At 39.5% G+C, this 12600-nt stretch overlaps 1 protein-coding gene across 1 annotated transcript in view; it reads right to left on the minus strand.

Annotated features, from left to right (window-relative positions):
* Positions 1-5782: 5782 nt before the first annotated feature.
* ntrk3a (neurotrophic tyrosine kinase, receptor, type 3a) overlaps positions 5783-12600 on the minus strand; it is an 86877-nt gene continuing 80059 nt past the window's right edge. The window contains exon 19 of the mRNA XM_080874209.1: positions 5783-11197. Coding sequence (XP_080730335.1) covers positions 11012-11197 — 186 coding nt within the window. The 3' untranslated portion in view covers positions 5783-11011. The remainder of the gene's footprint in view (positions 11198-12600) is intronic.

Raw genomic sequence — 12600 nt, forward strand, 5'->3', positions numbered from 1 at the left:
GTACCCTGCCTGGATAGTGTATATATACATATATATATATGCAGCTGTTTGCCGGGGTTACTTGCGTAGTAGCATTCCAACAACGCCCTGTTTTCGTCTCTTGCCCACCGATGCCTTCTTGTTCCAGTAGCCCACTTTTCGTCAGGGTGCCCTGGTTCCTCAACACCTGACGCGGACCTTGTTGATCCGGGCGACGTCCGAGCCGGCATGCCTTCTTATTTATTTGTCTCGCTCATGTCTGCGGTAGGCTCGCTTAGCATAGGGGGTCTAGCCTTAGGACCCTTACTGGATACAGACGCCCCAGGCAGGAATCGAACTTGCGATCCTCTGTTCCAAAGGCGTGTAGTCTAACCACTACGCTATCCAGCTGTTAAGGAACACGAGAAGCTGGAGAAATACCAAGGGCTCAGAGAAGAGCTCGAGAGGATGTGGAGGGTGAAGGTAATGGTGGTCCCCGTGGTAATCGGAGCACTAGGTGCGGTGACTCCCAAGCTAGGCGAGTGGCTCCAGCAGATCCCGGGAACAACATCGGAGATCTCTGTCCAGAAGAGCGCAGTCCTGGGAACAGCTAAGATACTGCGCAGGACCCTCAAGCTCCCAGGCCTCTGGTAGAGGACCCGAGCTTGAAGGATAAACCGCCCGCAGGGGCGTGCTGGGTGTTTTTATATATATATATATATATATATATATATATTTGAGACATTTATCTCAAGAAACGTCTGTGGGTCTGTGATCTAAGAGGGGTGCTGGTAAGATGTCAGATTTGATTTTGTTATTTGAGCTGATATACATATATTGAACGAATTTAGCAGACAGAGTAGTAACGCTTAGTAAATCTTAATGGGAGCTGATTCTTTTAATGCTGCTGTTTATTCCTAATGTGATGGCTACAAATGATAGCTTTCAACTGGATCCAATTAAACATCAAAGCTTACTGCCCCATGGCCTTAAGGAGACATGGAAATCACTGTAGTTTGGAAGCTGATCAAACATGATTTGTAAAGGTGTATTCATGTGGGTCCATGAAGAGTGTCAATGAAATGTTTATTCTGTCAACAGACACAATGTATATGTTCAGTACACTGACTGACATCTCAAACCAAATTGTTTTTCCAAAATAGTCCAAAAGAATTTTTTAAAAAGTGTCCTTGTGCAAACATCCAACCGAGGTCCAACAGCATGATGTAGTTCTGCTTTCCTGTATTGTAAAAATTATATCTAAACACAAGAATTAATATAATTTGTGATTTCTTTTAATAAAATACACACACATACAATAGCACAACCTAACCCACTACTATTATAGTAGCAAGCTGCTTTCATGAGCTGCAGTAAATATGCCTCTAAAAAAACATTAAGAAGAGAGCAGCAGTCTGTAGTATGTGGTCAGTCAGTTGTATCATGTCTCCTTTAAAAATTCATTGGCACCAAAAGACTACTCCCTTATTATTGCTGATAAATTCACTCCAGACCATGTGGAGGCTGATAGGCAAGCATTTACCATGCAACTCTATACTTAAAGGTCACAAAGAGCAGTACAAGCCTGTGTGTGGTGTGTGCTATGCAGTAAGGATTCCAGCTTCAGTTAACACATGATATGGATTTGCTGTGTCTGTGTGTGACTTGGCTCATGTCCCTTCTGAGGATCAAATTTCATGGTTGACAATCTAGATAAAAAACCTAATGAAAATTAAAATGATAATATAATGTGTCCCCCTTGTAATACATAAATCCTATCACAGTTGGCACAGCTGTCAAAAAGACCAGTGCTGAATCACGCCAAATCACAGTAATGGTCACCTCAAAGTGCTTATTGTAATGTAAAGACCCTACAGTAATAAGGTGTAAAATGTAGCTGGCAACCTCTAGTTAGATACATATAGATAAAGTTGGGCTTGTCTAAATGCACAGGTTGAGCTCTGGAACCAGGTGGTGGAGAGGGGCTGGACCAATCTGGAGTTGCTGAGATGCAGATGACAAGGTTGGGTAGAGTTGTATCTGTACCTCAATTCAACAACTGAATCTGTTTTCCCTGGTGTATTAGAGATTTGCTTCTCCACGCCCTTGGCTTGGGGAAAAGGTCAAGACTGTTGTTTATGCTTATGTGACAAATAACAGTTCAGTGTACCCAAACTTCTTGGAGTAACTAGGCAAGGTGCTTGAAGATGTTTGAAAGTTCCCTGCTTGAGACTTACTGTGATATTGAAACCTTGATTCTATCTGTTCACACTGTTAGATATTTCAAGGTTTGGACACAAGTTTGATTTAGAGCCCTGCCTGTGTTTATGTAAAATAAAAATGAGTACGTCATCAAGGTGCATTGCCAGTCAAAAGTTTGGACATAACTTGTCATTTAATGGTTTTTCTTTATTTTGACTACTTTCTACACTGTAGACCAGGGGTGGGCAACTACTGGCCTTGAGGGCCAGTGTCCTGCAGGTTTTAGATGTTTCCTTGATCCAACACAGCTGATTCAAATGGTTAAATTCAGGTGTGTTGACCCAGGGTAATAGCAAAAACCTGCAGGACACCGGCCCTCGAGGCCTGGAGTTGCCCACCCCAGCTGTAGACACATACTGAAGACATCAGATATATGAAGCAAGATATATGGAATCTTGTAGCAAAGAAAAAATTGATAAATAACTCAATAACACATGCATTGCCTTATATTTTAGATTCCTCAAAGTAGCTACCCTTTGCTTTATTGACAGCGCTTTAAACCCTTGGCCTTCTCTCAATGTGCTTCATGATGTAGTCACCTGAAATGCTTTGCTGGTAACACTGTTGGGGATTTATTGAAAATTGAAGGCACGCTGAACCAACATGGTTACCACAGCATCCTGCAGCAACATGCCATCCTATCCGGTTTGCTTTTAGTTGGACCATCATTTATTTTTCAACAGGACAATGACCCCAAGCACACCTCAAAGCTGCGTAAGGGCTATTTGACCCGGAAGGAGGGTGATGGAGTGCTGCGCCAGATGGCCACAGTCACCTGACCTAAACCCAATTGAAATGGTTTGGGATGAGATGAAGGCAAAAGGGCCAACAAGTGCTCAACATCTCTGGAAACTCCTTCAAGACTTTTGGAAAACCTTTTCAGGTGACAACCTCATGAAGCTCATCAAGAGAATGCCAAGAGTGTGCAAAGCAGCAATCAAAGCAAAGGAGGGCTAATTTGAAGAATCTAAAATATAAAACATGTTTTGAGTTATTTTGCACTTTTGGTTTACTACATAATTCCACGTGTGTTAATTCATAGTTTTGATGCCTTCAGTGAGAATCTACAATGTAAATAAAGAAAAACCATTAAATTTGAAGGTGTGTTCAAACTTTTGACTGCTGGAGTGCTTGTTAGACTGAAGGGCATAACCAGATATTCAAAGTTACATAAATGTGTTTTCTTTCATCTCCTTCCTTTATCCTAACGAAATGGTAGGTATTATGGAGGTCCAGTTTTTGTGAACATAGTAGCACCTTGGAGGAATTAGAGTAGGGAAAGTGGATATTTTACCATGACTTTATTTAGGCCATGAAAGTCAAGGATGGAGCGATTTATCTTTCTTTTCTACAAAGAACAAGTCCCAACCAAAAGACCCATAGATGGACCCAGTGCTTGGCAGTTTGGCAGTGACTTACTCCAGTAATGATGTCAAGGAAATTAGTCTGAGTTATGGCCTGAGTTCTATGTGTTGTGTCCAGCAGACAGGGAGAAAGGTTCAGGAAGCGGAACGGGAGATAAATATGAATGAGCAGCAAGAGAGTGATCAATACTATTTGACTCCGGAATCAATTAAAGCTTTGAGGAAGTACGTTTGACCGCTGACTGAGATTTTAGCTAGAAGCATGAGTCTTGGCATGTTTCCAGCAAACATGAAACACTAGAGACTTTGCCCGCCAATAACCCCATCGTTATTGGTGGGCACAACTTTTGGTATGGAAAACCCCCATGTTTCTCTAACTCACCATCTTTCTCTAACTAACTCAGGCGTAGGTAAAGGCCTTTTCAGAAAATTGGGTGGCGGCGATGGCTGCAGAACAACAGGTGGTGCGGGGCTGTGACGAACAGGTAGGTTAACCAGAAATTCAGTTACATGTGTTTGCATCATACCTTTCACTTCACCCAAGTGAAGGGTGATTGTGTTCATTTCTCCTGAGATGTGCTGCAGCATTTCTTCATGCCAGCCCAGCTGTTCTTGTTGGTTTGCAAGGGCGCAACTCACTTGACCCGAGCCGGCTGGGTCCATCGGATCATTCTGTCAAGGTATGGACACAAATTGGATTCACGTGGAGTTCCAAGTCAAAGTTTAGTGTGCTAATTCACTAGCTGGGCCCACGTCCTCATTTTAGGTTTGACAGCGTTTTAGTAGGTAAAAGTAAATGCTTTGACATGAATTGAGCTGCTGTTTGGGGAAGGCATCGAAGGGGACTGGCAATGGCTCCCGGGCCTGGCAGATCCCCGTGCACTAAACAGAAATGAAGAAGTTAAAGAACTGAGAACAAGGAGGGAGGAAGGGAGGGTGGGGCACGTAAACTAGAATGAACAGCTTGCAGAACTGGGGGAACCTATACAGATGACAACTGGAAGGAGCGTGTTTGGAGGCGTGGTCCCGCTCCTGAAATTCCGATACATAATCTCCAATAAAAATCAGAGACTCTAGTATGGCTGTCCACAGTTTTTAAACTATTTGGCGAATGTCTTTCAATCCAAACATAGCTGACCATTCTGTAGCAGGGAATTCTCCAGTTGGAAGGCAATAATGCTTGGAGGACTTTTAAGTTACGCCTGTGAAAAGTCTCTAGCTGAGGCCTGAGGTCCTTTGTCCCCATGGTTAAGATGCAGAAGAATTGGCATTCCTTAGCCCGTAGAGCATCTGGACAGGTAGGAAGAAGGTACAAAGAGGTAATCAGAAGCAGGTGAGTGATTAGGCCAGGAACCCCGAAAGTCCCACTTCTGCACCAAAACCAGAACACACACACAACAGAGTAAAGAGAGAAAAGGAGAGAGAAAGAAGGAGAGAGAGAGAGAGAGAGAGAGAGACATAAAAAATGGTGAGTTGACCAATGAGGACCGAGGGACAGTTTTCCATATGTACAGGGTATGTTCATATGTACATGTATTTATTTATAATTCTTTAAGCTTGCCTGGCTACGCCCCAAAGCACAGACTAATCAGACCTCATAGTACTGTATCACCCCAATAGATTACTTCTCTCTCAGACTGCAGGCTTACTTGTGATTTTTAGGTTATTTAAAAGTAGAATGGGAGGCAGAGCCTTCAGCTTTCAGACCTCTCTTATGTGGAACCAGCTCTCAGTTTGACACACTTCTTATCTTCCTGGATTCCTCCAGATACACACAAAACTCTTAAGGTTGAAGCTCACACACACACACACACACACACACACACACACACACACACACACACACACACACACACACACACACACACACACACACACACACACAAACAAAACTCAGCCATCAGAACAGTCATTTTTACTACTCAAGCTATGCTATGGTTTTGAGTGCTGCATTTTCATTTCGCAAGATGGAGAGTTTTGATGAACCAATTAACAATTAAAACAAACCAATTAACACAGTTTGTGTTCAGAGCTTTGAGAAACTGAGCCACAGTTTCCAGATATGTATATAAATGTCTGGGGAATAATATAATTTTGAAGTAGGGAATTGATGTTACATAATGAGTATGAGTCACTTATTTCCCCTTTTTTCTGGTTAAAAAATAAGTGAACGCAAAGATCATTGAAGTCAGTTTTAATGAGAATTGAGAGTCAGAATGATACACAGAGCCACCTTAAAAAATCACCACGTCTAAGCTTTTCAGAAAGATGTTATACAAGTTTTATAAGTCAAATGATTCACATACATATGTGTTGAGATGGATATACAACAATTAGAAAAGACATGGATTCTTAATAGAGTAATGATGTTTCTTACATATTCAGCTTAGAAACTTTGTATGGTGAAGTGACAGTGGGAAAGGGGAAGAGAATAAATGAGAACACAATAGACGAAAAAGAAGAATACAAAGAGCAAACAGAGAGAAAGATTTAATTTAACCCAAATATCATTAGAAACAACCAAGATTGTCAGTCTGTGAAAGCTTAAGGCTTGATCATACAGGAAACATTTATCTGGTGATTTCTGTTTTGTAATACAATTTGATGTATTTTGCTAGCCAATTGTGTCCTCCAGGAAGCTTGCATGTATCAAAATAGCATGCTTGCAGCATTTAGGAAAGTCTCTTGAGAAAACAGGATAAGGTTAACCACTCATAGCTGCCCCTCCCTGAGCCTGGTTCTGCTGGAGGTTTCTTCCTGTTAAAAGATAGTTTTTTCTTCCCAGTGTTACCAAGGATGTTGTTTGATTGTAAAGGTTTTCTCCATATTATTGTAGGGTCTTTACCTTACAGTATGAAGCACCCTGAGATGAGTGTTGTTCTGATTTGGAGCTATATAAATAAAATTGAACTGAACTGAATTGAATATGGTTCTGTTCTTCAGTTTCTTCTAACATGGCTTGTTGGGTCCCTAATTTTGGCTTGAGCATAAAAATAAAATTGAGATGAATGATCTTTTGCCCATTTCTTACAAACAAAAAGTGGAACTATGTACAAAATTGTAAAAATATAAAGTTTTTGTATCATCATCATAACTCCAAGCTGCTAGGAAGAGTTCCATTGCTCTCACTCAAATCTAAATCACAGTTTTGCAAATCTCTGAACACAAACACATTTTGTTCTAGAAACATGGCCTCAAAGTACACTCTGACTATTAATTCATCTCGCTCATGCTCCTCCTTTGAACCACTCAACCGGAAGAACAATCCTGTATCAGAGGATAGCATCAGCTTCAAGTGATAGGGAGAAGATGAAGCAACCAAAACACAAAGGAAGAGGAAAGGTAAGAAAAAAGCCTAGGAGGAAGAAGGCATTCTTTTATTTTTGTCAGTTCATCTGAAAACTTTGTATTGTGGTAACAAATAAATGTTTTGTTTGTTACGTTTTTTCTAAAAATCTGTGCACTGATTTGCTTTGTTTTGTTTCTCATTTATTTCCATTACAAAGGTTATAATGCACTAGATAACTGTAAATGGTATCTAAGGACAAAATAAAAATAAACATGTATACTTTTCCAAAACAAAAAAAAGTATGTACCATGGCCAAGCCAAGCCAAGACATAGTCAAACACCTCTGATGGTAGGTTTTGAATTGATCCAATCAGTGTTTTTTATTCTCTCTTAATCGTATAATAGCTGTTTGTGTTGTTTAGTTGGAAAGAATCAGTTTTGAGGGTGCTGTGTTTCATGTTGAAAGAGTTAACTTCTTTGATTTTATGTTTAGAGTTCTGTGCAACCGACTTTTTCTAGAAATGTGTTGAAATTTCTCTAAAATCTGGATTTTCTTTTGTGTGTAGAAAACAAATGAAACAAAATTTAATTCTGTAATTCACTAAGTAATACTGACTTCCTGGAGGACTTGGAGTAAGCAAACACTCATAGTGAGAGAAAGACACAATTTAAAGCACTGACACTAATGCAAATATAATCAATTTGCTCAAATGAAATGAATAGCTTAGAAACAAGAGTTCACATTATGGATGATACTTGGTAAGCAAGTCTACTGTAAGATAACTTTGATCATGTTTTATCCTAGCATTAGGATTGCAGTTTAGAAATGCACATATCTTTAATTACACAGCTCTAATCTAAATTTAGAAAAGATACAGAATCAGATTTCTTCATACTACCCAGGCAATGCAGGTGATGCACCTGCTTAATGTTTATACAATATACCTATATATCAATGCAAATCCCAGGTATATGTTCAGTTATTTTAGATGAACTGCTTTAGAATAAATACACTTTTGGGAAACAAAATCTTATAAAAACCAACACCAACTACGTGACACTCAAACATCACGCACAGAATAGGATGACAGTGACTCACAGTATTGTAAATCTGTCTCATTTAACAATAAGGGACGGAATAAATGAAGTCTGTCTTTCACTGTAGACTGATGATACATTCAAATATCAATAAATAATTAATTAAAGGCTTTTCATTTTGCTCTTCAGATGACTCTTCTAATGGCTTAGGAGGGGTTTCATGTATCAAGCTAATGGACAGCATGCTGCTGCCCTTTGTTGATTCAAGTAACATAAAGAAAAATACCGATTCCTGCATCTCATGATGCTCGCTGAAAACTGAGGTATAGAGTCAGTAAGGCAATGCTAAACCCAGTACTCACTCATTGACCCAAGAGCATATGAAGTTAACAACTTTATGCACTGAATTCCTTGTGAGACTAGATTTTAAATTCTTTAGGCCAGTATGGACAAAACAGTTAAAATCTCAAATACAGTGTAGAGACTAGGTGCACGACACATCATTAGACACACTGATGAAAGTGTTGTCATTTTTTGACTGTGGTCGATGAATGACAAACTATTTCTTTTAAATTAAAGAATGCATTTGATCCTTGAACAGTTCTTGAAGAGGGCAATAAAACATTGACTTTTTAGCATTTGTAACTTTGTAGTTTTAATCGGTTTTCCTGACTTATTATTTTTTATTAATTTATTTCAATTATATGAAATGCCTCACAACCCTGAATTGGATAAGAGGAAGAATATGGATGAATCGATGGATGCATAGTATAAAATGACACAAAACAAATTGACATTTCTTAAATCTAGATTTTTTTTAGCCAGTCTCTAATGAGATAAATGCAACTCGTGACAGTAAATTACAACTGGAAAGCAAATCAAAAGATCTATTAGATTTAAATTAATCATATAATAACATATTGAGAAACAAGAAAATAATCCAACATAGGAAAACAAAATAAATATCTTAAGACAGACAGATTTACAGTATATACATCCTAGTGTCTCAAGTATTATCCTTTCAGTTCACACATATATCAGTTCATTCATTTTTTTTAGCTTTGGAAAATGGCAAAAGGTTATTTGTAAACGGTCTAGTAGCACACCTTGCTAATAGTGAGTTGGGCCAGTTTCTAATTTCAAAACTGCCATAATTCTTTGCGCCATAAAATCAACAAGGTACCCCAAACATTTCTCAGAGATTCTGATCCATGCTGACACAGTTAGTACAGTTTTTTTGGTTCTACATCCACAACGTGAAGCTGTGGTCTCACCACACCCCAAAAGATGGGTATACTGTGATCATAGTTATGGTCAACAACAATGTCTAAATATGTCTAAATATACTGGGTTGCTGTCATGTGATTGGCTGATTTAATACTTATGCTAATGACCAGTTTAACAGGTATACCTAATAAATTGACTGGTTAGTGTATATGTAATGTAATTTCAATTTCACGTTGGGTAGTTTGGCTTTTAATTTTTTTTTTTTTTTGCTTTAAATTTAATTTTTTTAAATACAGTAGATACTTATGAAACTAGGTAATAAGAAAAACAAGAGTTTACAGCTAGTGGCCATTAGGCAGGTAAACAAAATGTAAAAGTGCTATTATTTTGAAAGACTACTTTCCTGGTTCCTAGTGTTCAGAAAGAAGTAGGAGGCACTTAGGTCCATTTCTATAGTGGCAGACAGTCACTCAGGCCATGCTTCCAGGCTCAGGATTGGAAGGTATGGTCAGGGTCTTGTAAAGCTAAGCAGCTCAGTGAGCTATCATGAGCTCAGGACTTAAAAGTGTTGTAACAATGATGTTTCAGATAAAAACTGTGTTGCAAGCTGCCACTGAACTAGCACTTAAGAACAGCAGTCATGTGTAGCAGCTGCTGTACATGAAATATTTGATTTATGTGCATTGTTCTATTTTTTCACCTCCTTCCTTAATTTATACATGAACAGAAAGAAAAGTCAAGAAATATAATCTGCACATGGTCACACAAACTACACATTTCCTTGACATTAAGATACAACTATCTGGTCTTTGTAAATGCTCAATAACTGTGGTCTATTCCCCAAATACCTGCGTCAGAACAACTGTGTCACAAGTCACAAGACTGTTGGTGGTTTCAGGCAGAGGCAGAGCCAAATTGTGGCCACAGTGTAACATAAACAACCAACAGCAAAACGTTTTAGGGATCCATGTGCTGATCCACGAAACTGAATTACATCTAGTGAATGCTGTTTCTCTGAAAAAGGGGGGATGGAAAGGGCTCTAAAAAGAAAGTGAATTTTCTGTGCTCAACCTCAGCCTTTCAGCCTGGCCACCCCTGAAAATATTTTGGCTCTGCCATTGGTTTCTGGGGTAGCCAAAAGTTAAAAACAGAAAACAGAAATGCTAGTACTTTGAAACTTTATAGTCACCATCATTACTTTAGATTAAAGATGGCTACCATTGCAACCCAAGGTATGAGAAAGATTTTGGGAAATTGACCAGCTTGGGCACAGATAAAAATTTAAATAATTAAAAAGAGAATAAATTAATCCTTCTGACTTTTCACATTTCACAAATGAAGACCTGGCGAAGATAAGCCAAAGGAAGACTAGAAGGTTACTTAAGGTTTGTGAAACCAACTGAGATCAATATAATCCTGGGCAGGATTACTACCAGTAAACTACCAGTCCAGGTCAGGGTTTATTAACAGTTGATTAGAACTAGTGCTGCTATGATCAAAACAGGGTGAAACCCACATTATTATGATGTGACACCTTAACTATACCACATCAGAACAATCAGCATAATCACTCCACATCGTTGCAATATATACTGTATACTTAAGTCTTTTTAGTTACAATTCCATTTGAAAAAACAAAATGGGTATAGAATTTGCAGGTTCCAGATTATTAGGTACTGATGCAATTCAGATCATTTTGGTCCAGTTAAATAAACATAATATACAATGTGTTAGTTGCAGTCCTCAAATATCTGGCAGATGAAAACAGGGTATTTTCAGCCCCTAATCCACAGAGTATGCAGACAGATCACTTCTGTTCGGGGGCAATTCAGTGCTTTGAATATATTCCATTAGTGTCTCCTTGGGGCTATTATTATCCCAGTATGTCCAGATAGACTGGTGTGGCTTTCATCAAAGTAAACAGCATCTTCTGGATGTCCTTAATGTTGAGACGTTGTTGCGGTTCCCTCTGCCAGCAGCCAAGCATAATATCGTAGATTTCCTTAGGACAGAGTCTTGGGCGCTCCAGTACTCTGCCTTGAGTAATACACTCGATTACCTGTAAAGACACAGAGACCAGTAGTTGAGCAGAGATACTTTACTGTCTTGTTTAAGAAAGGACTGCTACGCAACCAGACTTGCATCAGTTGTGCAATGCACTGGCCGGGGCTATGGCTGTATTGTGGAGTGTCATTACACTGACAGGCAACAAGTGATGCACACAGTATATAATGACTACATCATACAAATAATCCAGGTACATATTATCCTGTAGAGTACAGTTTTAGAAAACAAAACAGCCTTTTAACAATAATGTTAAAATGTTTGAACCTTAGGAAGACTTCTTTTAAATACCCTTCTTACAAATGAAACCAAGCAGTACATCTACTGAGTTTTCCTGTTAATGCCAGGAGTATGAGGAAAATCTGAACATTGTTAAAGCCAGTGATTGTACTTGTTTGTGTCATCTGCATCATAAGAAAGAAATAAGGATATGTGAAGATTTTGAAGCAAAACTGGGTCTGGGTTATTGCTTCAAACTCTGACTTAAATTCCACTGGAAACCCACGGGGTGACCTGAAGACTAAGGTCCAACAAAAATAGCCTGGGATTGCTCAGAAAACATGTATGAAACCTTACAACAAGGATACACAACCTACTTTTAGCATGATTGGGGTAATAATTTTGACCTAATTTTTAATAGGGGGGCTAATAATTGTGTCGTCATCTGTAGATCATCAACAGACTCTTCCCTTGTTACGCCAGTAATGACCTCAATGGGCACTCAAGTGTCCACTGAGGATTGGATTCCACACCAGAAAGACCCTGCAGAAAGACCTCTGTTGTTACTGTGAAAGGACCAGATATTTTCTTACTGTACTGTCATTTTGTTTTCCTGATACCACAGGGTAGGTTTTCTATAGCTGTTGCAAGTCCTGTAGTGTCACCGGCCCTAAAGGCTGCCTTGGGGGGCCTATGAACCTGTCCTGTGAGCGATGGCTTCTGGTGAGCATGGACAGTAACAGTTTTGCAGTGAGTGACATTATCAGTGCATTTTGCAATGTATGCTGCAACAGCGTCAGCGTATTCCTTAATGTCTGTTTTAGGTGGGTGATTGTTTGATGATCAAGGTTCAAGGTTTTTTATTTGTCACATGCATAGTTAGGGCCCGGATGGCTTGGGGATAGAAGCTCCTCTTGAGTCTCTCTGTCCTTGCCCGGAAGATGCGGAACCTTCTACCAGATTGCAGAAGTTGGAACAGTTTGTTGCCTGGATGGGACGGGTCCTTCAGTATCTGCGTTGCTCTAGTCCGGCATCTCCTGGTGTAGGTGTCCTGAAGCGGGGGGAGAGCAATCCTGCAGCAGCGTTCTGCTGTACGGATCACTCTCTGGAGAGCTTTTTGGTCCTTCACACAGCTGTTCCCAAACCACGATGTCATGTTCTGTGTGAGGATGCTCTCCA

This window comes from Rhamphochromis sp. 'chilingali' (assembly GCF_963969265.1).
Source record: "Rhamphochromis sp. 'chilingali' genome assembly, chromosome: 2".
Classification (NCBI taxonomy): Eukaryota; Metazoa; Chordata; class Actinopteri; order Cichliformes; family Cichlidae; genus Rhamphochromis; species Rhamphochromis sp. 'chilingali'.